Genomic DNA, 27,432 nt, shown 5'->3' with positions numbered 1-27,432 from the left:
CCTCTGCAACAGTACCCGCTTTTCATAGAGTCATCTTTCCAGCCCTGTCAAGGAAACGTCTAAGGGCTCTCAGGGAAGACCCTGCTTCCCCAGCAGGGCCCTCAGCAGCCTGCTGCTCTCTCATGCCTCCCTCCTCACCCAGGACGTCCTACAGCAGCTCTCCTTCTTCATGCAGCTTCTATTCTCCCCTCTTCCCAATCCCACAGCTGCTCTAGAGCTTGCCCTCACTGTCCCCCACTCCTCCTCAGTCATCTCTAGACCCCAGACATCTAGACCGGTCTCTTCCCATCCCACTCGTCACCGACACATGCACAAGCTCTCCTCCATCTTCTGTTCTCCTTTACCTGTTACCGTGGATTGTGTGTACAATGTCCGTGCGTATACACCTTTGGGGGGTCAATTCTTTCCCATTACCATGTGTTGGTTCCAGGGATTGAACCAGGCTTTGGACTTGAAGCACTGAAGCATCTCACCAGCCCTAGTCTCCATTTCTTTCTTTCTTTCTTTCTTCTTTTTTTTTTCTTTCTTTGGTGGGGGAGGGGTTGAGACAGAATTCTCCATGTAGCCCTGGCTGTCCTGGAACTCACTCTGTAGACCAGGCTGTCCCCAAACCGTGAGATCCTCCTGCCTCTGCCTCCCAAGTGCTGGGATTAAAGGCATGCACCACCACTACCCATCTTTTCTTTTCTTTTCTTTTTTTTTTTTTTTTTTTTTTTTTTTTTTTACTTGTGCCTCCATTTCTTTTTCAAATTGAAAAAGAAAAATTATTTTATATGTATGAGTTTTGGCTGCATGCACTTATGTGTACATGCCTGGTGCTCACGACAGTCAAAAGGGGGCACTAGATCCCCTGGAACTTGAGCTACGGAAGGTTGTGAGCCGAAACTGGCTTTTCTCCAAGAGCAGCAAGTGCTCTTAACCACTGACCCATCTCTCTAGCCCTCTTCCTTCAGTTTCTTTACATTATCCTTGGTGACTTTTTTCTCTCCTTACTTTCATTCACCTGGCAAAATACCGACTCAGACAATCAACTCTGAACCTGTTTTCAAACAGCTCAGTGTTAGGGAATATATTATTTTAAGGTGTGTCACATTCTTTTACGATGCATTTGTTTAACTCTGTGAAGCTGTGTTACTGTGCCTGCCTAAAACACCTGATGGTCTAATAAAGAACTGAATGGCCAATGGCAAGGCAGGAGAAAGGATAGGCGGGGCTGTCAGGCAGAAATAGGAGAAATCTGGAAGAAGTAGCAGAGAAGAAGGAGGACCTCAGGGCCAGCCACCCAGCCGGCCAGCCACCCAGCCAGCTGTGGAGTAAGAATGAAAGTAAGATATACAGAAGTAAGAAATGGAGAAAAAGCCCAGAGGCAAAGGGTAGATGGGATAATTTAAGGAAAGCTGGCTAGAAACAAGCCAAGCTAAGGCCAGGCATTCATAATGAAGAATAAGCCTCCGTGTGTGATTTGAGTGCTGGGTGTTGGGTCCCCCAAAAGAGAAAAAAGCCAAAAGACCAAAAACAACCAACAACAGCTCAACACAGTAGAAAAACTCAACATCCTGCTTTAAATGTGCCCCCAGCCTCAACTAGGTCCTTTATGCTGTTTGGCTGTCCAGTACATTCCCACTCTCCATTCACTCTCGAAGACAACCACCTTAACTACTATTTTTAACCTCTCCCAGCTCTTTTCCCTCTCAGCTTCCAGTCTGAACCCTCTTAGCTCCTCCTCACCACACTGGGTGGGCTTCTGGATTCTTTTGAGGGGACGTCAGATTATATCATTTTCTAGTCGGGATCTTTCATTTTCACCAGTGACCTGTCTGCTTGCTAGCTTTCTGAACTCATCTTCTACCTCTCTCTTGCTTACTCTGTTCCATTCACACTGGGACATTTCTGTCAACTCAGATCCTTTGCACTATTCCTGACTAGAAATGCTCACTCCCTAACTTGGAACAGGTCTTTGACTCAAAGGCACTTCATCAGAGGCCTTTTCAGATCAGGTATGAGGGGACACACTCCATGTTACCAACAACAACCACTTTCTATCTCCTAAACACCCACCACCACCACCATTTATTATTACTACTGGTAAGTTACTCAAACTGACAGCAGCAATTTCCATTGTTTACCACTGTTCTGTTCCCATGGCCTAGATCAGCTCTGGCACAATGCTCGAGTTCAAGAAATGTTTCCTGGGCGTACAGTGTGGCTTAGTACTAGACTGCTTACTGGTGGACGTGTGTGGTCCTGGGTCCAAACCCTAGCTCTGCAGAACTGATGAAAGTGTGTGTGTGTGTGTGTGTGTGTGTGTGTGTGTGTGTGTGTAAGGGGTGGGGGATCAGAATGTTCAGAATTGATTTCAGTGGGATTTTAACAGAATATAGTGCTTCATAATCTCTTCTCAAAAGTTTGCAGAGTAAATAGTCACCAGAGGTGGATCTTAAATTCTCTATATAAATTGATGAAATTCGAGAAATGTGAGTGAAATGCTTAGAGCACTATAGCATCAGTGTCTCTATACACAGTCCTCTGAAATGGGTAATCTTATCAAAAACAGGTAGCTAAGGATAGTAGACAAACCAGAGGATAAGCCACAGTTAAAGGACCCTGGGTTGCACCCATACTGCAGACAGTACACTTCACAGTCCAAAGCTAGGAGAGAGCATGGCAAAGAACCACTAGCAATTATACTCTGGTGCATGGCAACAATTACCAAGGAAGTCCATTTCAAAAGCTGTGATGATTCTGGGAACACAAATGTGACTGAGGAGACAAGATACACAACAAACAGACAATTTCTCTTGAGGCCCTTCAAGTCTTCCAGAGGCTATCTGCACAGGAATCTGTTTATAAGACTTCTTGCTCCATCTAGTGGTTGTCAAGATCCACAAGTTACTTTACAAGGTTTTAAACAATGGTAACAGTTACTATAGATACTTACAGAAAGTTTTTCCACATCTCCTTTTAGAACTCGTTCTAAGTAAAGCTGTTTAAGCTCTCGTTCCAACCTCGATGGCAGACCAGGATACATGGTTGAGCCTCCAGAAAGCACAATGTGCTTATAAAATTCAGATCTAGGAAGACACAGAGGATATTTGCAGTTTCCGATTAGGAAAATGGCATCTCGCTTATTTATTTGTTTGTTTGTTTAAAGCGCTGGGGTAGGGATGTAGTGCAGCAGAGCACCTGCCTAGCAGCACGAAGCCCTGGTTCCACCCCCAGCACCGCATAACCCGGGTGCACTGAGGCAGAGGAGAGGATCAGAAGCTCAAGTCTCTGCTAGATAAGCCTGTCACAAACGACAACAACATAAGACTGTAAGTACCAGGTGACATATGGAAGGAGGAAAAGGCTCGACATGTCCCATCACCACAGAAATGTAAACAAATGGCAATGAGCCACCACTGCACACCTGCTCCAACAGTGACTCACAGAAACTGGGAAAGGAGGGAAGACGTACAGAGGAGGGGAGCCTTGACACGGACCTAACAGACCACAGCTTCTGAGACGGAGCTGCAGCCCACCCAGGGTCATATAACATGAAAAACTCGACAGCAGTACCGGGTTCCCTGACGTGCAACACCGACACTTAATTCCAAAGCAAACACACAACGAATCTGAGGTGTTCTGTTGGTGGCAGTGCGCGGCCATGCTTCCTCACGCAACTTCACTATGGCCTGCTTTCCACACTCACATGACTGCCCTGCTGTGCACACGCAGCCAGGTCAGGCAGCACCTGGGCTCAAATGTGAGATCACGGCAGGATAGAAAACCATGCATTCCTATGGAATGTACAGCTTTCTGTTCTTAGAAAAATGTTATAGAAAACAAAGATGATTTTTCTACCATCACTTCTTGGCATATTAAGTATACAATCAGTATATTTTTAGTTATACTGGGCTAGAACGCTTGATTTGAAAAACCAATGTCATGCTGGGCAGCAGTGGTGCACACCTTTAACACCAGCACTCAGGAGGCAGAGGCAGACAGAGCTCCAGGTTCAAGGCCAGTCTAGTCTACACAGTGAGTTCCAGGACAGCCAGGGCTACACAGAGAAACTCTGTCTTGAAAGACAAAACAACAAAAAATAAAATAAAAATAAAAATAAGAACTAGGGGCTGGAGAGATAGCTCAGTGGTTAAGAGTACTAACTGTTTTTCCAAAGGACCAGGGTTCAATTCCTAGTACCCACAAGGCAGCAGCTCACAACTGTCTGTAACTCCAGTTCCAGGGGACCCAACACCCTGACACAGACATGCATGCAGGGAAAACACCAATGCACAGAAAATAAAAATAAGTAAATCATTTAAAAAAACCTAGTGTTTGAATTCCTAACTTTTGAGTTTCATTTAAAAAAAACCATTAAGTGAATCTGACTTCGATTAGCCCAGAATCTCCAATAATTTCTGAAATGGCCTCTACATATTTCTGCCGTTTTGTTCGGGTGTTTCTTGCAGTAGTGAGGACTGAAGTAACCTCACATACCACTAGGAAGTCCTCTACCCGAGAGATCCTCAGCCCTGTTGTGTTTTTATGAGACGGAACCTCACTGTAGAGCCTTGATTTGGCTGGAGCTTGCTATGAAGGCCATGCTGGCCCCAAACTTGAGATCTGTCTGCCTCAGCCTCTCAACATCTACTACCATATCCATACCATATCCGGCTATCACTGATGATTAGAAAATCAAAACGGTGACCAGCTGAAAAATACTGTCAGTGTTCTTCATCCTACAACATCAAATATTCAGCCAAGATCTCTTCTTCTGGTATGTGTGAGCATTTTGTTCTGTGTAGGGTAATACTGGAGACAAAATGTGGGGTCTTGTACACACCAGGCAAGTGCTCTACCACTAAGCCACATCCCAGGCCAAGACTGACTGATTTCCCTCTCTTCCTTCCTTCTTATACAGGGCCTTGTGTAGTCTAAGATGGACGGACTCTGCTAGCTACAGCTGGCCTTAGACAGGTGTGAAACACCATACTCAGCTTAAGATTTAAGTCTTAGAAAAAAGATTTTTACTTTATGTGTGTGAGTGTTTTTCCTGCATGTATGTATGTGTACTTCATGTGTGCCTGGTCCCTGATGAGGTCAGAAGAGGGTACCGGATCCTTTGGAACTGGAGTTACACATTGCTGTGAGCCACCATGTGGGTGCAGGGAATCAAATCTAGGTTCTCTATAAGAGCAGCAAGTTCTCTTAACCACTGAGTCACCTCTCCCCACAAGATTTAACTCTTTATATAAAAACAAATAAGCCCATTCATTTGATTAGTACGGAATTTTTTTCATTTCTAATACATCAACAATTATATATATAATATATATACCGAATTTCTTCATGATTCATTAACAGTAAACGTTTGCCCATATAACAATTTTATATACCTACATACTGAGAATCATGTAAAAATTTTCAGCCCCCCCACCCAAAAAGGGTCATAGTTATGGTAGTATGTGCCTTTAATGCAAGCACTTGGAAGGCAGAGCCAGGTAGATCTCTAAGAATTTGAGTCCAAGGCCAGCCGAGTCTACATGAGTTCCAGGCCATCCAAAGCTACATAGTGAAATCCTCTCTCAGCTTGTCCCCGCAAAAAAGTGGGGGGTATGATGCCTATTCTTGGCTGTCAACTTGACCATATCAGGAACTAACTAAAATTCAAAAATGGCAGGGCACACCTGTGAGGGACTTTTGCTTAATGTGAAGTGGGAAGATCCATTTCTAATCCTGATCTTGAGGTGGGAAAAGACACCTTTAATCTGGGCCACACCTTCTGCTGGAAGTCTACATAAGGGTGTGGAAAAAGGAAGCCTTATTCTTTGCCTCTTGCTCTCTCCTCACTAACTAGACTAACAAGTTCATTCCTTCACTGGCATTAGAGCCTACTTCTTCAGGATTCCAGCTGATACATTCAACCTCGTGGACTGAACAGCTACTGGATTTTTGAACTGGAAGGCAGCCACTGTTGAATTAGCTATAGCACAGCCTGTAAGTCAGTCTCTAAGTTCTGTTACTCTAGAGAACTGTCGAGTCCTGCCCGCTCAACCTGTCCAACGGTTCTGAAGGAGGGAGTGTGGAATTGGGAAATGACAACTATAAAATATAGACTTAGATAAAGAAAGACAGAAACACAGGATACCTTCAGGAGGGTTCTGGGTCAGTATTGCAGACCCGAGTTTATCACTCACAGTCTTTAAATATCCAAAGCAAGGGGGGCAAAAAGACCTCCCCCTTTGAACGACATCACGGTTCAAAGTACAAAGTACAGTTAAGTATAAACACTTCCTTAGTACTCAAGGCATCAGGTGACCACGCCTTACGGTAAAGCATCCTGTAATTAGGCCTTGAAGTAAAAGACACCTGCTAACCACACCTTTGGCCAAAACATCCTATTATGCAGCCTTGGGTAGAAGTAACAAGCTTGGACTCTTTGACCTTGAGTCAAAAGGAAAACAGCACAAACCAGGGTCTCTGTGGGCCTCCACAGAGAACCCTGACTAACAGAGGGTGTATCATAAGTGAAAAGTTTAAAGACCCCTAATATAAATTATATTATAACCACCACTACAGAAAACAGTATAGAAACTCTCCCCAAAACTAAAGATGGAACTATCAAATGATTCAGCAACCTACCAGTAAATACATATCTCAAAAACTAAAAATCAGTATGCTGAGGATGCCTGCACTTCTACATTCATGCAATTCTACTCGCAATGGTCAGTTTATGGAGTCAGCCCAGAGTACTATTATAAGTGAATGAATAAACAGATATGTGGTATATCCAATGGAATGTAACTCTCCCTTAAAAAAGGAAACCTTGTCATTTGTAGCAATGTAGATAGGCCTGGAAGAAATTACGTTAAATGAAGTCAGGCAGAGAAAGGCAACTACTGCATGGCCCTATTTATATGGAATCTGAAAATGTGAATTCAGCAGCAGCAGAGAGTATAATGATGGCTACCAGGGACGATGCACTGGTGACTGATTCGAGATGTTGAACAAAGATATGCAGCTTTGATTAGATAGAAGTCCCAGCACATAACACACAGATTCTATTTCAAACATATTATATATGCAAAAGCACTGGATTTTAAGTGTGCTCATCACAAAAGTTGTATGTACAATAATAAATACTAGCTTAATTAAAATATATATTCAAAACATCATGCCACAATACCATAAATAGAACTTTTGTCAATTAAAAAATAAATTTAATGAGTTCGAAGCCAGTCTGGTCTACAGAGCGAGTTCCAGGACAGGCTCCAAAGCTACACAGAAAAACCCTGCCTCAAAAAACCAAACCAAACAAACACACAAACGAATTTAAACTGGGCATGGTGGCACATGCCTTCAATTCCAACAGAGGCAGGAGGATCTCTGTGAATTGAGAGCTACACAGTGAGACCCTGCATTAAAAAAGAAAGAAAGAAAAGGAAACTAAATAAATACATAAATTTAAAGGCCTGGTGAGATGGTTCAGTGGGGAAAGGTACCTCTTGCCAAGCCTGATGGTCCAAGTTTGATTCCTGGGACCCAAACAGTGGAAGGAAAAAAAAAAAATCAACTCCAAAAAGTTATCCTTTGACTTCCACATGTGTGCCATGGCATCCTGCCCCCCCCCCGCCACTAAATAAGTAAATAAAAATGTAGTAAAACTAAAACACATGTCGTGCTGTGGATCAAATCCAAGGTTTCATGTATGCTAGTCAAGTACTGTAACTAAATCCAAAAAGTAGATATACGTTAAGGGGAAAAAAAGTAACTGGTAATAGAAATGAACTTAGGCAAGATTAATCAATGGATGTTAGAGGGGCAGAGTGTGCTGAGGAAAAGGACAAGTAGACCATTCACTGAAACAGTGAACTTCAAGTAAAGCTTCAGTAAGAGCATTTATATCATCAATAAGAAACATCGCTCCTGGACGTGATGCCCCGGGACAGACCATATGCAGAGTATTCTAGTCAAAACCGTACACCTGAATTATGAGAAAATATAAAAGCCCAAATTTAAAGAAATCTAAAATAACTAGTCTGAACTTTGCAAAGATGTCAATACCATGAGCTGGACTAGAAAAAGAGCAATGAAGAGAAATGACTAAATATGCATGAGTCATCAGACAGAAGACAGCTGTACAAGGGACACTACAGGACAGTCTATGAATATTGTAATATTATAGAATATTGTACAAATTGAAATATTATGATAAGTGTATCAATAATCAATCTCTTGAATGACACACTGGACAATGAGTGTATCTTTTCTTAAGAATACAAACTGCTGAAGAGAAATTATACAGTCAAGCTATTCTCAAATGGTTCAAAAAAAAATAGAAGCAATTAACACAGCAAATACATAACATTAATATTAGCAACAGAGCAAAATTAGGTAAAGGGCACACATGTATTCTATATCAGACTTGCCACTTTTCTGTAGATTTTAAATTGTTTAAAAATAATGGCCAGGCGGTGGTGGCACACGCCTTTAATCCCAGCACTCGGGAGGCAGAGGCAGATGGATCTCTGTGAGTTCAAGGCCAGCCTGGTCTCCAAAGCGAGTTCCAGGAAAGGTGCAAAGCTACACAGAGAAACCCTGTCTCGAAAAACAAACAAAACAAACAAAAAATAATAATAATAACGAGCTGGAGAGATGGCTCAGCAGTTAAGAGCACTGACTGCTATTCCAGAGGACCAGGGTTCAAGTCCCAGTACCCACATGGCAGTCCACAACTGTCTGTAACTCCAGTAGGGGACCTGAAACTTCCCATGGTAAAACACTAATACACATAAATAAATGAAAATAACAACTTTAAAGTGGGGTCTGGAGAGGTGGCTCAGCAGTTAAAAGCACTTGTTCTTGTAGAGGATATGATTTTGGTTCCCAGGACCTACATGGTGTGCTTACAACCATCTGTAGCTCTAGTTCCAAGAAATGTGATGCCCTCGGACACAAGGTAAGCACATGGTACACATACATACATGTAGACCAACACTCATACACATAAAAGAGAAATAAATGCATCTTTGAAAAATGTTTAAAGAGTCTTCTGAGAAACAATATATAACTCATACCACTCTATTAAAAACACAGTGAGGGGTGGAGAGATGGTTCAGCTCTGACAGTGCCTGCTGCCACATCTGATGAGTTTGGTCCCTGAGGCTCACAGGGCAGAAGGGAATCAACTGCCACCCAAGCACCATGGCATGGGTGGCCCACACATGCATGTGATGTGCACAGACAAATAATGTAATACAGTTTTTAAAGGTAAAAACAACACAACACCCCTCCTAAAACCCAATGAAGTTTGTTCAATTTACATCACATTTCTTTCTTTAAAAAAAAAAAAAGATTGTATTCTTATTTTAAACCATGTTGAGGTGTGAGGGTTTGTATGTCACTATGTGCGCATGAACACAGGTGCCCCCAGAGGCCAGAGCTGTGAGTCACAGTTGTGAGCAGTCTGACACGAGTCCTCTGGAAGAAGAAGAGCCAGTGCTCCTGAGTGCTGAGCCAACTCTGTGGTCCAGGTACTTCCTATAAAGGACTTGGAAATGCTGTCTACTGTACCTGGTGTCGATGTCAGCTGCCTGGATTGTGTTAAACAGTAACTCGGCAACACCGACCCCCTCCACGTTGATCAAGTGAGGCTGGAATAAAGCTTCTGGTGCTTCGAACCTTTCTCCTCCAACTTTGATGATGCGTCCATCCGGGAGCTAGAAACAAACAACCCAGGGCAAGCTGGCAAACGGCGCTACTTGCTAGCGTTCTCCATGAGAGTGACTTTTTAAATACTCTGTTCTGTGACCCAAATTACTAAAGCAATACATTTTCCTAAAACGTTTTCTTAGGTCAAACAAAATTTTTCAGATGATGCTCCCTGACGTACCCAGCTGCATTAAGTTTCTTACATCTCATTCTAGCCTACGTTTAGTTTGTTTTACACTTGACTGTATTTTTGAAAGCTATCATTAACTGTTTAAGGAAGAAAGAAGACATACTTTGTTTTCATTTTTTTCCTGGAGTCAGGACCTCATGTAGCCCAGATGACCTTTCTGTCTCTACCTCCCCAGTGCTGAGGTCACAGGTGGGCACCACCCTGCCGGGCTCTTATTAGGAGTCTGAGGCTAAACTACATACATAGATGAACCTCAAATCCAGTCATGTTGCAATTACTGAAGTCTCAAGTGGGCAACATCAGGTCTGGCGTTTGTTTGTTTGTTTGTTTGTTTGGGGGGGGGTGCTGGAAGGTGAAGGTGGGGGTTAAGATGGTCTTGCTTTTAGTCCAGGCCGACCTCAAACTCCTTCAATGACGACTCTCCTGTCTCAACCAGTGTCCAACATAAACCATGTCTCACATTGTTAGTTCTCTCACTGTTTACCTTATACCAGTTCCTTCCAGACACTTAAGACTGAAAATGAGGATCTCTAGAAAATCTGTCAGGAAAGCTTCAGGAAAGAAACCACCAGGGCAAAACTGGAGGTTCTTGTCAGAAGTGATAAAGTAGGCTTTATTGTATCCTTAGAATGTTAGCTTTTTTTTGGAGGGTAAGGGTGGAGACAGGGGTCTCTCTAGGTAGTCTTGAATAGCCTGGGACTTCTATGTAGACTTAGACTGGCCTCAAACTCAAAGATCCTCCTGCTTCTGCCCCTCCCCCAAAAAACTGGGAATTAAAGGCATGTGCTACCACAGCTGGTCTCTAACAGACCCCCCCACACACTTTTGTCTTTTGAGACAGGGTCTCACTATGTACCCTTGGCTGTATCATGGAGATCACCTGCCTCTGCCTCCCAAGTTCTGGGATAAAAGGTGTGCCTCACTACACCCCGCTATTTTGGCTTTATTCTTGCAGCCTGTATGAGGCTGGTCTCATTACTTACATGGTGCTCTTGCCTCAGTCCTACAAGTGCATGTGCCACTATCCCCAGCAAAGCAAGTGTTAAGTCATGGGAATCTATGTTGGCACTATTCACAAAATACATAAAGGATCTCAAAGTAAGTCTAAAACCTGCTTGGGTTCCAGCCTAGCTTGGGTTCCAGTGAGAACTTGTCTGAGAAAAATCACAGCATGACCATGTCCCAAGATACATTTCTAAGATTATTAGCTCCATGACATGCTACAAAATTCTGAGGTTCATGTAGGAATGCACGATTGCAATCCCACTATTTGGGAGGCAGAGGCAGGAGGACCGGTAATACATAGTAAGATCCTGTCTCAGAAAAACCCAAGAATCTGAGACACAGGCACACTAGATTGTCACACTGCATACATACTGGCACATCAAAGGGCCTAGCTAGGAGTCATACAGCAACGAGATAATAATTATATCCATAATTTAGTTCACAATTATAATGTGTTCTATTTTGTATAACTCTTAAGTAACATCCCAGAAAAATAACACTGCACAAAGCATGTTGAGAAATGATATTCTAAAGATGCTAGAATCTCAACTAATATCTCCATTTCTAATTACATTCTAATTTAGTTCTTGCTTTAATTTGCAATACATGGTATCTTCAGTAATTATATCACAGAATCTTAATGTAGCAGGAGATATTTAAAAGTTATATGAAAACAAATTACAATAACCCAAACTACAAATACCAATGTCAGGGCCTGATCTGCTGGGCACACACAAGGCCCTCGGTTTGATGTCCAACAAACAGAGCAAAACAACAAAACCCAAACAACCAAAACTCTATTAAGTGAGGCTAATAAACAGAGATGCCCTTTTCAACCCACAGATGTGTTTACACAGGATACTTACTGTATATGACTCAACTAACACTGTGGTCTCTAAGGCCAGCTTCTGCTCTTGCTCAATATTGTAACCCACGTAACAAAGTTTTTCTTTAATCATGCGAACTGTCTCAAAATCAGCAGAATGGTTGAAGGCATATCCTCGCAACAAAAGCAGCAGCTAGCAAAAAAAAGAAAGCAGCAAGTTAATAATCCACGTGAGTAAGTTCCACTGTAAAGTTAAACCCCGGCTGGCTACTAAGATGCAGGGCAGGTAAAAGGTACTTGCTGTCCCCGCCTGAGTGCAATCCCTGGAATCCACATCAAGGACAATAATGGAATACTGGGGGATCCTGGAAACCTTGTACACTCAATGTTTTTAAAGTATCTTATTATTTTAAATTACGTGTGTTGTGTCTGTGTGTGGGTATGTGCATATGAATGCTGGTGCCTGAAAGGTCCAGAGGAAGGCATTAGATTCCACGGAGCTACAGCAGTGGAAAGCTGGCCAAAATGAGAACCGTCTCTCTGCAAGGGCAGCACGTGCTCTTGACTGCAGCGCCAGCTCTCCAGCCCTCGACTGTTTAAGACACTGACTTTTGTGTAAGCAGTAAGCAAACTAAAAACAAACAAAACCCACAAGTGTTTATGATTTTCCTTCACTTACTTGATAAGATACCTGGTAATATCCCTCCCAGCAATATCCAGCCTTCTTGTAAGGTGAGGGAGAGAAAAGCCTTCGTACACTGGGCAAATATGAGTTACACCATCTCCAGAGTCCACGACTACACCAGTCAACAAACCTGCACAAGAACCAGGTGTTGAGCGTCAATGCAGAAAAAACAAGGCCAGGAAGTTTCAGATGTAGCAGAGAAGCCACCCCAGAAAATCAGTCAGTGAGACTTGGAGCCAGTACTTCCTTTCTTTTTCTGCTTTTTCTTGTCCAAGACAGGGAGGGTCTCTTTACGTAGCCCTGGCTGTCCCAGAACTCACCCTGTAGCTCAAGAGACCCACCTGCCTCTGCCTCCAAGTGCTGGGACTAAAGGTGTGCGCACCACTGTGCTGGCTTCAGCACTTCATTTCTCATCACAGATGGAAGCGTCTGTCCTGACTGCCTTTCTTTACATTCTTCCTTATTTGGACAGGGTGTACATGTGGAGGAGGGGCACAGGCATGCTATAGCACATGTGAGGTCAGAGGACAACTTATGGGGACTGGTTCTCTCCTTTCATTATGTGAGACCAAGGGATCCACCTCAGGTAGTCAGGCTTGGTGGTAAGAGCCATTATCCAAAGTCATCTTCCCTGGGTTTTCCTTGTGAGGTTTCTAGTTCAATCAAGGGCTTCTTTAAGAGCTTGGGAAGGAAGACCTGCTACAGTGTCCTTTACAACTAATTACCCAATTCCCGCAAAGTGAAACTTTCTAAAGTAGAATGAATCATTTAGGGAAACAACTGTGAAAAGTGACTATTACACTAAGTTACAAGATGGTAAGTAAATCTGCTAAATCATCTAGTCAGGCCTGGGAGCTCACTCATACCTGAAACCCAGCTCTCGGGAAGCTTGTGACAGAAGGACTAAAAATTCCAGGCCATTTATCTCAAAAACCTAAAAAGAAAACAAGGCCAACATGGGCTACAAGGTGAGAGATCATCTCATAAAAAGAAAAGAAAAGAAAGAAAAAAAAAGGCGGCAGGGTGGGTGCTGGAGATACAGCTTAGCAGTTAAGAGCACTGACTGCTCTTTCAGAGGTCCTGAGTTCAATTCCCAGCAACCATCTATAATGAGATCTGGTGCCCTCTTCTGGTATGTGCATACAAAATAAATAAATAAATAAACAAACAAACAAACAAACAAACAAACAAATCTATCTTAAAAAAAAAACTCATTAAAGGAAAGACTAGCAACAATCGATTCCCACTGTTGGTGGGAATGCAAGCTTGTACAACCACTGTGGAAATCAGTATGGCGGATTCTCAGAAAATTAGGAATCGACTACCTCAAAACCCAGCCATCCCACTCTTGGGCATATACCCAAGGAATGCTGATTCATACCATAAAGATACATGCTCAGCTATGTTCATAGCAGCACTATTTGTAATAGCCAGAACCTGGAAACAACCTAGATGCCCGTCAACGGAAGAATGGATGAAAAAAATATGGTACATATACACAATGAAGTACTACTCAGCAGAGAAAAACAATGAAAGCATGAAATCTGCAGGCAAATGGATGGAACTAGAAAAAATCATCCTGAGTGAGGTAACCCAAACCTAGAAAGACAGTCATGGTATGTACTCACTCATAAGTGGATTCTAGATATAAAATAAAGAACAATCAGACCACAACCTACAGAACCATGGAGGCTATATTTATAGCATGGAGGTCCCTAGACGACTGTGGCTTATAATAAATTTCAGTTTCACTCAATTACTGAGCAAGCCTCAATGAAACATCTCACTATTAAGATAATACATACTCTCAGCCGGACGGTGGTGGCGCACACTTTAATCCAGCATCGGAGCAGAGCCAGTGGATCTCTGTGAGTTCAAGCAGCCTGGCTACCAAGTGAGTTCAGGAAAGCACAAAGTAAACAGAGAAACCTGTCTCGGAAAACCAAAAAAAAAAAAAAAGAGAATACATACTCTATCAAGATGATAATAGAAAAATAAATAAATTTTAAACAAAAAATAATAGAAAAATTTGAAATATTAAACAAACAAACTACTAGAAGTTTTTTTTTTATACTAAAGTTAAAAAAGGGAGAACTAGGGACTCATCATTCCTCTCCACATTCTATTCTTTCCCTTGTTTTATATATTTAAAATTTTTTATCGTGGATTCTGCTGGAGTTTATCGGTGATTCTGCTAGAGGATCTGATGCAGATAAGCACTGGAGGGCTCCTGTTGCAAATCACCCTCTGGAGCGATGGAAGGATCTTTCTACTAGCTTGTGGAGGAGACCCAATCTAGTGTTGGTGTGGCCCCAGAGTTTGGTTTATGTCTTTCCTCAGAACAATGAGGTTCCTCTTTGGATTCCTGAGCACTGAACGTGCCCTGTGGCTACTGCTGAAGCCCAACATGACAGAGACCTAATGGGTCATCTACTACTCTTCTGATGCCAATGGAGATTGAGAGCCCAATATGGCCAGCTTTGGCAAGCATTAATGTAAGCCTAGGAACTGCAGCCATGAGACTGGATTCTCCAGAAGGGCTGGCCAGCCAAAGTCATGCTGGGAATCAAGAAAAAACAGGCCTTGGCGGTTCGTGTTCCTGGAGTTGTATCCATGCCAGTGGGTATCCACACAATCCAGAAGAGAATTTGACATTGTTGCTGCTGCTGTTGCTGTATAACAATGGCGCACACCGATGCTACTGTTTCTGGGATTACCATTTCATAATTGCTTACTACAGCTAGCACAGTGGAGACCCTGGCAACAAAAGTAGCTACCATAGTTAGTTAATCTTTCATTCTATTGGGCATGATAAATTTAATTCAGTAGTTATATACATCTCGATTGGCTTTGAAAATTATAAATTTATAAACTCAAGTTCCAGTTGCTTTTGGGATACTATCTTATAAGGACTCCAACGTACAGTATGGCTCAATAAGGAAGGGAATGGCTCAGTTGCCTTTAGCCTACTGGCTATGGGGGTTAGGACCTCTGTTGGTCTTTTCTGTATCGAACACACAGATTGCAAGCCCAGTGCCACTTTGAGATCTTGGCAGCAATTAACCACGCAGCTCACACACGACTGAGCCGGTATGATAATGAGTATTCAGAGACGGGTAATGCCTGGGGGGCACTCACCAACCTAAGACAGAGCACCTGTGTGGCCTGGGCAGGCGTCTCCATGATGGGTAAGGTGACCTGCTAACGTCCCACGCAACCCAAGTCAGAAGCTCATTTTTTAAATAAAAGGGGACCTGCAGGGCCCTGGCCCCCGTTTTGCTTTGCCTTGCTTGGATCTTGACCTTGATATCCTTCCAATGCTAATTCCCTGCCAGGTTTCACCCTCCTGAATGCTTAAGGGAAGTTCCTTGTCTGTGTATCCTGAATAATGGGTGTTAACAGCTTAGATACAAGATTGTAAAACATCAGATGAGAACTTCTGCCCTCCGGGGTTCTCCCATTGTGCTGTAAGCCTGTATTTAAGACCTCTCCTTCTTCAATAAATGACATTCGGCATTTAAAAAAAAATATGTATTTTTTTTAAATGCGAATGTCATTTTATATATATATATATATATATATATAATATACATAATATATATATATTGAATACTGTGAATGTAATCTATGAATACCACAAATGTGATTAATATCATGAGTGTAATTGATGAATATCATGAGTGTAATTTAAAAAATAAAAATTTAAAAAACAAAACAAAAAGCCTGTAATCTTGAGGAAATGTCTAATACCTAGCAATCCTCAATCAATCATTCTCAGCTATTGACCCTGAAGGAGAAGAACGGCCCTAACTAAAGCTTATGGTAGAAGAGAAACGTCACTAGGGTGACGTCACAGCAACAGTGTGAGCCTAGATGTCTAAGGCCTGGTAGGATCCCAGTCAAACCCCATACGCAACAACAACAATCAAAAAGAGCAAGGGAGCTGGGCAATGGTGGCACACACTTGAGGTGGTGCCCAGCACTTGAGGCAGAGGCAGGTGGATCTCTTGAGTTCAAGGCCAGCCTGGTCTACAGAGAGCCCCAGAATGGCCAGGACCACACAGAGAAACCCTGTCTCCCCCACTCGCACAAAGGGAAGAGAGTTGCTGTTGTGTTTCTCAATTGCCACTGAAAAGATTTACTTTATTTTATTGTTACTAAGGCCGAGTCTCATCCTAGCCAAGAAATCCTAACAGGTGTGCACAAAGTCTGGCTTGTGCTACTGAAAAGCAGAAACGGGTTGGCAAAGTGTCTCAAGAGTAAAAACACCTTGTAAAGCAATTCTGGTGACCTGAGTTTAATCTCTGAACCCCACATAAAGGTGGGAGAAGAAAACCAACTCCACAAAGTCGTCCTCTGATCTCTAAACATAAGCATGGCATTATTACCACTACCACCCCGACCACACATACAAATATTACTACTAATAATAATTTTTAGTAAAATACCTGCCATAGCCACAAAAGGGCATTAAAATGCCTGAAGCTGTAGTTATGGGCAATTATGAGCCACCCAACATGAGTGAAGGGAATTGAACCCAGGTCCTCTGGAAGAGTAGCAAGTACTCTTAACCACTAAGCCATCTTTCCAGCCTACAACAATAATAAAATTTTTAAAGAGGAAAAAAAATGTCTAAAAATAGCCAAGATTCAATTCTGAGGGAAAATAAACCTTCTCTAGTTGGGCATATTGGGGAAAGCCTATAATCCCAGCACCTGGAAGACAAAGAGGAAAGGTTCTAGGTCAGGCTGAATGTGCTGACACACATCTCTAATCTAGCACTTCAGAGACAGAGGCAAATGGGACCAGCCTGGTCTACACAGCAAGGTCCAGACTAACCAAGGCTACATAGTGAGACCCTAACTGAAAATAATATAGTAGTTGTTTTAGGTCATCCTGGGCTATACTGGAAGTTGAAGACCAGCCTGGGTTACATGAGACACTATTTAAAAAATGAGAAAAACAAAACTAAAATCTCACACTAAAAAGTTTCTTAGCTGGAGAGGTGGCTCAGAGGTTAAGAGCCGTGGCTGCTCTTCCAGAGGTCCTGAGTTCAATTCCCAGCAACCACATGGTGGCTCACAACCATCTGTAATGAGATCTGGTGCCCTCTTCTGGCCTGCAGATGTACATGCAGACAGAACACTGAACACATAATTAATAAATCTAAAAAAACAAACAAAAAAAAAAGCTGCTTACTATGCCGGCGTGGTGGCGCACGCCTTTAATCCCAGCACTTGGAGGCAGAGGCAGGTGGATCTCTGTGAGTTCAAGGCCAGCCTGGCTACCAAGTGAGTTCCAGGAAAGGCGCAAAGCTACACAGAGAAACCCTGTCTCAAAAATAAAAAAAAAAATAAAAAAAAAAAAGTTTCTTATGTATTAATATTATATATGTGTATATACACAGCACATGTGTAGAGAGCAGAGGATAATTTTGTAGGATCAGATCTCTCTTTCCACCTTTATGTAGGCCAAAACTCAGATCTCCAGGCTCTGTAGGAAACTTCTTTACCTGTGAGCCATTTGGCCAGCCCGATATAACTCATGTTTTCCTTTTAAACAGGATATACATTATCTATAATCTAGTTTTATTGTTTCCTCATCTCTGAATGGTCTTTCTACACTTCTCTTTCTTTCTGTTTTTTTTTTTTTTTTTTAGACAGGGTTTTTCTGTGTAGCTCTGGCTATCCTGGAACTCATTCTGTGGACCAGGCTGGCATCTGTCTGCCTCCCACCTCCCAAGTACTGGGATTAAAGGTGTGCACCCACCACCCGGCTAAATTCTTCTTTCATTTATTTCTTTATCTATTTTGCCCTTTTTTCTTACATAAATCCGCCTATGGACATATTACTATAAACATGCTTAATATCATCTTATATAAATCTGCATGCACTGTCATATCTGTTTATCTTTGATAAACACCAATAAATTTATAAATATTCCCATTTTGATATAACTTGTTTTTCCCTGATTAATCTGATAGCCTCATAAACTATTATACTGCTCCCTTTCAGTCCTGCTCTTTAGACAAGAGACTGTTTTGGAATGTAGCTATCTCATGTACCTGCAGAAGACAGAGGAGTGATTTGGCTGTCTTCCTCAATTGCTCTCCACCTTACTATATTTTAAGTTATTTGCTTGATTATTTCTGTGTGTATCTATGTGCATCCCGTGTCCTCCTTCATCTCTCGGTAACTACTCCTTTGAGGACGGGTCTCTTTCTGAACCTGGCCTGGTGTTTTCTCTGGTAACTTGGAAGCCAGTAAGCCTCAGCAATCCGCATCCATCAGAAGTGGGGTTGTTACACGGGTATCTGAGGAAACTGGGTCTCTCACTGAACCTGCGGCTCACTGATCAGGACGACTACTTGGCCCACAAGCCCTAGACTCCTCCTGTCTTGAGCTCCCCGGCGCTGGAAGCACAGACACGTGCTGCTGAGCACGGCTTCTATGTGGGTGCTGAGGGTCTGAACTCAGGTCCTCAGGCTTCTATGTGGGTGCTGAGGGTCTGAACTCAGGTCCTCAGGCTTCTATGTGGGTGCTGAGGGTCTGAACTCGGGTCCTCAGGCTTCTCTGTGGGTGCTGAGGGTCTGAACTCAGGTCCTCAGGCTTCTATGTGGGTGCTGAGGGTCTGAACTCAGGTCTCAGGCTCTATGTGGGTGCTGAGGTCTGACTCGGTCTGAGGTCTGAACTCGTCCTCAGTCTTGTGTGCTGAGGTCTGAACTCAGGTCTTCAGGCTTCTCTGTGGGGCTGAGGTCTGAACTCAGTCCTCAGCTTCTTGTGGGTGCTGAGGGTCTGAACTCAGGTCCTCAGGCTCTATGTGGGGCTGAGGGTCTGAACTCAGGTCCTCAGGCTTCTCTGTGGGGGCTGAGGGTCTGAACTCAGGTCCTCAGGCTTCTATGTGGGTGCTGAGGGTCTGAACTCGGGTCCTCAGGCTTCTATGTGGGTGCTGAGGGTCTGAACTCGGGTCTCAGGCTTTCAAGGTTGGCAGTCACCTACTGTGCTATGGCCCCAGCCCGGAAGACTGTCTACTGGGAAAAGAGAACAGGATTCTTAGTGCCAGATCCTTCTATCCCTGGGTGTGTGTGTGTCTGTCTGTCTGTCTTTTAAATTCCTGCCCCTTCATCTGTGCCTTCTCTGACCACTCAAACTCTGACCTGCGATTTCCCAACGTCAATCAATCTTTTCTATCCACCCAGACTAAACTAAGCACATAGACATATTTTCCTAAAACACCAGGTCACTTCTTATTCAAAACCCTCCTGCAGGTTGGAATGGTAATAGTAGTTGTTGTTCTTATTAAATTTATCTTTACCATGTATTTGTGCATATGTGTGTTTGTGTGTGCATGTGTGTGCACATGAGTACAGTGCCTATGGTGACCCGAAGAGGGCACCCACTCTTCTGGAGCTAAAGTCATAGGTGGTTATAAGCTGCTCGACCGCGGAGCTGGGAACTGAAATCTGGTCCTTTGCAAGAGCAGCAAAGTGCTCTTAACTACTGAGCCATGTCTCCATTCTTTTTTCCTGAGAGTACTAACCACCTAGTTAGGAAGAAGCATGGCTTCTAGTTACTTACTTATTTTGGTTTTTCAAGACAGGATTTCTCTGTGTAGCCCTGGCTCTCCTAGAACTCGTTCTGTAGACCAGGCTACCTCAAACTCACAGAGATTCACCTGAGTGCCTTTGCCTCCTGAGTGTGGGATTGTGAGGTTTATAATTAATTAATTTTATTGAGTTATCGCTTGTCAAAATTAAGGAGTCAACAGTTACATAAAAATAGCTAAATACAAGCAATTAAGAAAAGTTATCTTGGCTGGGCATGGTGGCACATGCCTTTAATCCCCGCACTAGGAGGATCTCTCTGAGTTCCAGGCCAGCCTGGTCTAGAGAGATAGATCCAGGACAGGCACCACAGCTACACAGAAAAACTCTGCCTCGAAAAACCAAAGAAAGGTTATCTTGGGCTGGAGATGGCACTGAGGTTAAGAGCACTGGCTACTCCTCCAGGGCCCGAGTTCAATTCCCAGCACCCACATGGTAGCTCACATCATCTATAATGAGATCTGGTGCTCTCTTCTGGCACGTAGGCACACCTGCAGGCAGAACACTGTATACATGATAAGTGAGTCTTCTTTTAAAAAAGGTTATCTTCTTACTGGATCGAGATTAATTCATAAATTTTACTAGGAAAATATATTAACATCAGTTTTCTTAGAAATTCTTTTAGGGGAGCTAGAGAGATGTCTCAGGAATTAAGAACACTTACTGCTCTTGCAGGACCTGGGTGGGGTCCAATACCTATAATGCAGCTCAAAACTCTAACTTCAGTACTAGGGGATCCAATATCCAATATCTTCTTCTGGCCTCCCTGGGCACCAGGCATGCACATAGGGCACATACATATATGTAGGCAAAACACTGACACACAAAAAGTAATGCCTCCTGACGCAAGATGGAATCACAGGTTCAAACTCAGACTAACCCCTTTAAACCTTCTAAAATTACTGTATATGAAAGTAATTTGTAAGTTGTTAAAAATTTTTCACTTTAATTTTATTTGATGTGTATGGGTCTTTTGCCTGCATGTATGTCTGTATATTACTTGTGCGCTGGGTGCCTGTAGAAGTCAGAAGTAGATGTCAGATTCCCTGGAACTGGAGTTACAGATGGCTGTGAGTCACCACATATGTGCTGGGAACTGAATTTGGACCCTCTGGGATCAGCCAGTGTTCTTTCACTAAGACATCTCTCCAGTCCCTCTAAAGTGGTATTTTACAAATGATGTATGGATGGAGGGAAGAAGGGAGGGGAAATGAAGTGTGGCTCAGGGGGTCTAAGTGCTTGCTGCCAAACCCGCCGACCTGAGTTTGATCCCTGGGACTCCCATGGCAGAGAGAGAACTGACTCCTCCAAGCTGCCCCCGACACCACACATGCTCATGCACACAAATAGACAATCAGATTTGCAAAGAGTAAAAGTGTCCAAATGCAGACTTATCCAGAAAATACTTTCTTTCACTTGACAGACATTTTTTCCTTCAAATGAAAATTACAGTAGATTGTAATCCACCACCGTAAGAGCAAAGAAACTGTATCTATCTGACTGTTTGATAGACTTTCTATATTAAGTAGAATGCAAGACATACTACAATAGGTAACTAAATATAGCTTTAAAAATTAATTCCCACGCCTTTAGTCCCAGCACTCGGGAGGCAGAGGCAGGTGGATCTCTGTGAGTTCAAGGCTAGCCTAAGTTCCAGGACAGCCAAAGCTACACAGAGAAACCTTGTCTCAAAAACAACAACAACAAAATACAAACAGAGAGAATACAGTTCATTAAAACTGACTCAAAAACTAGGAACGTGTTCCAAAACATCTTCTCCCCACCCAACTTATTATGCATCTGATCAGTACGTGTGTTTCTCACACACACACACACACACACACACACACACACACACACACACACACAGTTTTGCTATGGAGTCCTGGCTAGCCTGGGCTCACTGTGTAGATGAGGCTCACCTAGAACTCATAGCAACCCACAAGCCTTTGCCTCCCTCCCATGTGCTGAGATTAAAGGTGTGCGAACATCTGGATGACCATTAAGTTTTTTATGCTGTCTTAGTTAGGGTTACTATTGCTGTGATGAAATACCACGACAAAAGGCAACTTGGGAAGAAAAGGGTTTATCTGGCTTCCACAGCAGTGTTCATCATCAAAGGAAATCCGATAGGAACTGTTAAAAGGGTAGGAACCTGGAGGCAGGAGCTGATGGAGAGGTCATGGAAATGTGCGGTTTACTGGCTTGCTCCCATGGCTTGCTCAGCCTTCCTTTTTATAGAATCCAGGACCACCAGCCCAGGGTTGGCACTACCCAAAATGGGCTGCCACCACACCCATATCAAGCATTAAGAAAAAGAAAGTCATTAAGAAAATGCCCTCTAGGCTTGCATACAGCCCTATCTTCTAGAATCATTTCTTGTTTTTGTTTGTTTTGTTTCTGTGACACAGGGTACCCAACCCCCCATGTAGCCTTGGCTGTCCTGGAACTAGCTCTGTAGACCAGGCTGGCCTCGAACTCACAGAGATCTGTCTGCTTCTGTGTCCTGAGTGCTGGGATTGAAGGCATTCACCACCACTGCTCGGTTCTAGAAGCATTTTCTTAACTGAGGTCCCTTCCCTCCTCTTAGATGACTTCAACATGTGTCAAGCTGACATAAAACTACCCAGCACACTAATCTTTTAAAATATTTCTTGGCTGGCTGGTGGTGGCGCACACCTTTAATCCCAGCACTCGGGAGGCAGAGGCAGGTGGATCTCTGTGAGTTCAAGGCCAGCCTGGTCTATGGAGCGAGATCCAGGAAGGTGCAAAGCTACACAGAGAAACCCTGTCTTGAAAAAACAAAACAAAACAACAACAAAAAAAATTTCTTAAACTCAAGCCGATTCTGAGGATAAATTCTATGTTTATTCTCAATTAAGGTTTAATTTACTTATTTTTATTTTGTGTATGAGTGCTGCCTGCTTGTGCGTCTGTGCATCACATGCCTGCAAGTGCCCAAGGAGGCCAGAAGAGGACATCAGAACTGGAGTTACAGACAGGTGGGAGCCAGCCCATAGGGGTGCTAGAGATTGAACCTGGTCCTCTGGAAGAGCAACCAATGCTCTTAACTGACAAGCCATCTCTAGTCCCTCGTAATGTATAAAAATTTAAGACTGTTGAAAAAACTGATGTGGGCTAGAGAGATGGCTCAGAGGTTAAGAGCACTGACTGCTCTTCCAGAGATCCTGAGTTCAATTCCCAGCAACCACATGGTGGCTCCCAACCATCTGTAATGAAATCTGGTGCCCTCTTCTGGTCTGTAGTCATACATGCTGTATACATAATAACTAAATCTTAAAAAAAAACAAAACAACAAAAACAAAACAACAACAACAAAAAACCTGATGTCACTTTAAGCTTAGCTCCTTACTTAACAGAGCAAGTGAAGTGTGCATGGCATTCACATTCAGCAGCTGGCTCAGTGCGTACAGTGCTTGTTGCACAAGCCCAGGACTTAGTCTGGAGCCCGTCAACCACACAAAACAACAGTGTAGCAGCAAAGGCTGTAACCTCCGCCCCGGGAAGTGCAGACAGGAGGGCCTTGGAGGTTTACAACCAGTCAAGTCAGTCAACTCCAGGTCAACTAAGGAAGGATGCGGTCTCTAAAAAGGAAGTGGAGAGGCAGGCAGAGCTCTGTGAGTTTGAGGTCAGCCTGGTCTACAGAGTGAGTTCCAGCCAGGACTGTTTCACAGAGAAACCCTGTCTCCAAAAACCAAAAAAAAAAAAAGGAAGTGGAGAATGAGAGACACCTGATGTCGACCTCTGGCCTCCACAAGCATGCATCCCTGTATACACATGCATGACAAACTGACACAGACAGACAATTGTAAAGTTTTGAAGTATGATCTTATATAAGTAACAGTCTTTCCTTTTTGTTTTTTTTTTAGATTTTTTTTTATTTTATCTGTAACAGTGTTTAGCTGAATGTTATGTCTGTTTATCAGGTGCATGCAGTGCCCTTGGAGGCCAGAAGAGGGCACTGGATCCCCAGGAACTAGAGTCATAGATGGCTCCAAATGAAAGACTAGAACCTGAGTCCTCAGGGAGAGCAGTCACTGCTCTTAACTGAGTCACTCTGCATCCCACCGCTCAGGAGGCAGAGGCGGGTGAAGCCAGCTTGATCTATAGAGCAAGTTCTAAGACAGCCAGGTCTACACTGAGATACCCTGTCTCAAAAAACAAACAGAACAAAACAACACACACACCACACACACACACACACACACCCTCAGTGTTTGCTGAATTAATTTTCCTAATAGTTAAGCTTTACTTACCTTGAGCATATAGAGTCAGAACTGCCTGGATGGCTACATACACACCAGAAAATTGGTAAGTTTCAAACATTACCTGAAAATGGAAGAAGGAAAACAGGAAAGTGGTTTATGCAGAAAACTCTATACATATTTATATACTTCCTTCATGCTCACATGGCAGATTAGCTGATTAGATGCAACCAAGGACCCTGAGGAATCATCTATTCTAACTAGTTGTCCTCGATTCCAATCATCAGGGCAGAGTTTTGGATACACATGCACGTGTGTGTGCCTACAAGCACATACACACACCTGAGTCAAGTCTCGGAGCATTTGTAAGTGCTACAAGCAGAGATTTCTGAATATATTGTAGACAATGGCTAAACAGTATGAAAGCAAGCTCCACACAAAAATTTCCTAAATTTATACCTCTCAAAAACAAAAACAAAAACAAAAACAAAAACCTGCCTGGGTGGCACTCATTCATGCCTGTGCGCTCGTGCCCCCCACCCCCACAAAATCAATATTAAAAAAATTAGAATTGCTAGGCAATAGTAGTGTATGCCTTTAATCTCAGGACTCAGGAGGCATAGGCAGACGGATCTCTGTGAGTTCCAGGACAGGCACTAAAACTACACAGAGAAACCCTATCTCGAAAAACAAAACAAAACAAAAATCAGAATAAAGAAATTAAATGACATATCCTTTTGGGACCAGAAAGATGGCTCAGGTTCGAAAGCCCTGATGACCTGAGTTCAATCTCCAGAGCCCACATACATGGTAAAAAGGTAAAAACCAACTCCCCCTAAAACTGTCCATTCATGGACACTCCAGTGTGCATGGGCATATACACATAAACACAACCTACATAAATAATGAAGAGGAAAAAAAAAGAAGAGAAATCATCTGCTTATTTCCCCCAACCTGAGTCAAAACTGGTTCTACACCCCTCCCCCAGGCAGTTAAAAACAAATAATGAAGGAAACAGGACTGGGGATGTAATTCAGTAGAAGCGTTCTTTCTGGTTTGAATGAGACTCTGGGTCTGATTCCCTAGCCGTGGAATAAAATAAACAGTAAATTATGAGGTGAAGAAAAAAAATTAAAACACTAGGCTGTCAAGACGCAGAGGCTGCTCAGTGGCCCAGCCCACTGACTCTCCCTGAGCCCAGGTTGTAACTCACACTCAATTACACTGAAGGGAGCTATTTCCTCGGCCCTCCCTCATCACACTGCGCTTGTTCTCCACAATGTAGTTCAAAGTTTTCTCCAGTCCCACCCAGCCCTGTGGGCCTGCAGCCACTTACAAAATAACCATTCAGAAGTTTAATGTTACTTACAAACTATGGCAGGCCTCTTGCTAGCTAGCTCTTATATCTTAAATTAACCCATTTCTATTCAGCTATGCTTTTCCATGTGTTCTGTGGCTTTACTGGTCTGCTGGCATGTTGTTCCTTCAGCGGCAGCTGGCATCTCTCCAGACTCCACCTTTCTCTTTCCTGTTTCTCTCCTTGGATTTCCCGCCTGCCTCTAAGCTCCCCTGCCATAGGCCAAAGCAGCTTATTTATTAGCCAATGGGATCATCATACATTCACAGTGTACAGAAAGACATCCCTCAGCACTATAGCCCATGAGAAAATCTTTAATGATTTCTTGTGGTCATCCATTGTAAGCACTCACTGACTGATAGGACTATCACTCTGAATACTGAGATATTTAACAACTGATCGCAATGAGAACATACAGAACTTCAATTTTACAACTTTTGAATACATCTTCACCAATTGATTCATCTTCTAACCTTCTATTCCAACATCCCTTTAGTAAACAAGTGCTGCTGCTGTGTGTGCATCTACAAACAAAATGCAGAGTCCTCCAGAGTCCACCATCGGAGTCAGTAACGAGGCTCTCCTGCCTGCCTGCCTTACTTCAGCAGCCTTTCCAATCTCTTCGGCAGGCTCCTCCCTCCAGCCCCAGCCTTCTCAACACTGTCTCCTTACTTCTTTGGTGAAAAACATCATCTCAAAGACTTTCGAATCTTTTATCTTGAATTCCAAACTCTTTTCCTGAACTCAATTATATATATATATATATATATATATATATATATATATATATATATATATAATACACACACACACAACTTCACTATTTTTTTTCCATTAGAGCTATTACTTTCTAATAAACTATTTTACACAATCACCTAATTTTTGGAGAGGAGAGTGTTCTCATCTACTAGCATATACACGTTAACCGTCCCTTATACAAAATGCTTGAGACCAGAGAGATTTCTGATTTAAAATTTGGAATATTTGCCTATTTACCAGGTAAATTCCCTTATCCAAAAATCCAAAATTTATGTTCCAAAATTCAAACTCTCATAAGCATCATAAACATGATCAAAAACATTTCAGTTTTCAAATGAACCACCCTCAATCTGTAGTAAATGCAAAATAAACAGGATCTAGGGAGAAATGACTGCTTTTATTTATCCTTAGCAGGAGCAAGAAGAAAAAAAAATACTGATTTTTAACATTTTATCATAGAGATACACATGGATATCCAGCCAATCAAAAATTTACCTCTACAATCTTCTCTCTGTTTTTGGTTGGATTCATGGGAGGTTCTGTGAGTAGAATTTTGCAGTTTCTGGTGTCTATATTGAGTTTCTCTGGTCCAAATGTGTAGTCCCACAGGTGTTTCATGTCATCCCAATTTCGCACTATGCCGTTCTCCATGGGGTAGTTAACTTCCAACATTGAGCGCAATTCACTTGCCTCATCCCCAACCATAAGATCCTAGAAGACGGGATGGCAAAGCTTTAAAACAGTCCAAGTTTTACACCAAGAAGCTTTAGAAAATTCTATTCCCGGATTTTAGGAAATTTGGGAATAACTAAATTTTAATTTTTTTCTTGGACTTGCAGATCAAGTTTTTTATTCCAAGTTAAAACTCTTCTTTCAAGAACAGCTTACAATGTTTAATCAATATTTTATGGACTATGTATTTAAATCAATAAATTGACCTTACCTTTAATACATGCTTCCAAAAGAAGAACATTAGCACAAATAAACCCCACATTTTCATATTTTGAAGGGATTTGTATGAGGTTTCATCTGTTTCTTTTGCTCAAATGTTCAAAAAATAAGTCCTGTGATATGTGAAATAGCA

The 27,432-nt window shown here is 42.6% G+C and overlaps 1 protein-coding gene across 3 annotated transcripts in view; it reads right to left on the bottom strand.

Moving 5' to 3' along the window:
* Positions 1–27,432, bottom strand: part of Actr2 (actin related protein 2) — a 55,171-nt gene that overhangs the window by 7,347 nt on the left and 20,392 nt on the right. For 2 of the 3 annotated variants that reach the window (XM_028884538.2, XM_028884537.2), the window contains 6 exons: positions 26,844–27,059; positions 24,284–24,356; positions 12,398–12,532; positions 11,758–11,912; positions 9,559–9,704; positions 2,939–3,071 (listed from right to left, as the gene is read on the bottom strand). In XM_028884538.2, the coding sequence (XP_028740371.1) occupies positions 2,939–3,071; positions 9,559–9,704; positions 11,758–11,912; positions 12,398–12,532; positions 24,284–24,356; positions 26,844–27,059 (858 nt within the window). Of the gene's footprint in view, positions 1–2,938; positions 3,072–9,558; positions 9,705–11,757; positions 11,913–12,396; positions 12,533–24,283; positions 24,357–26,843; positions 27,060–27,432 lie in introns of all 3 variants that reach the window. The other variant, XM_037208963.1, reaches the window with a different exon arrangement.

This window comes from Peromyscus leucopus, chromosome 10, assembly GCF_004664715.2.
Source record: "Peromyscus leucopus breed LL Stock chromosome 10, UCI_PerLeu_2.1, whole genome shotgun sequence".
NCBI lineage: Eukaryota > Metazoa > Chordata > Mammalia > Rodentia > Cricetidae > Peromyscus > Peromyscus leucopus.
Note: the sequence above shows the minus strand (reverse complement) of the source record. Positions and strands in the feature narration are given on the sequence as shown.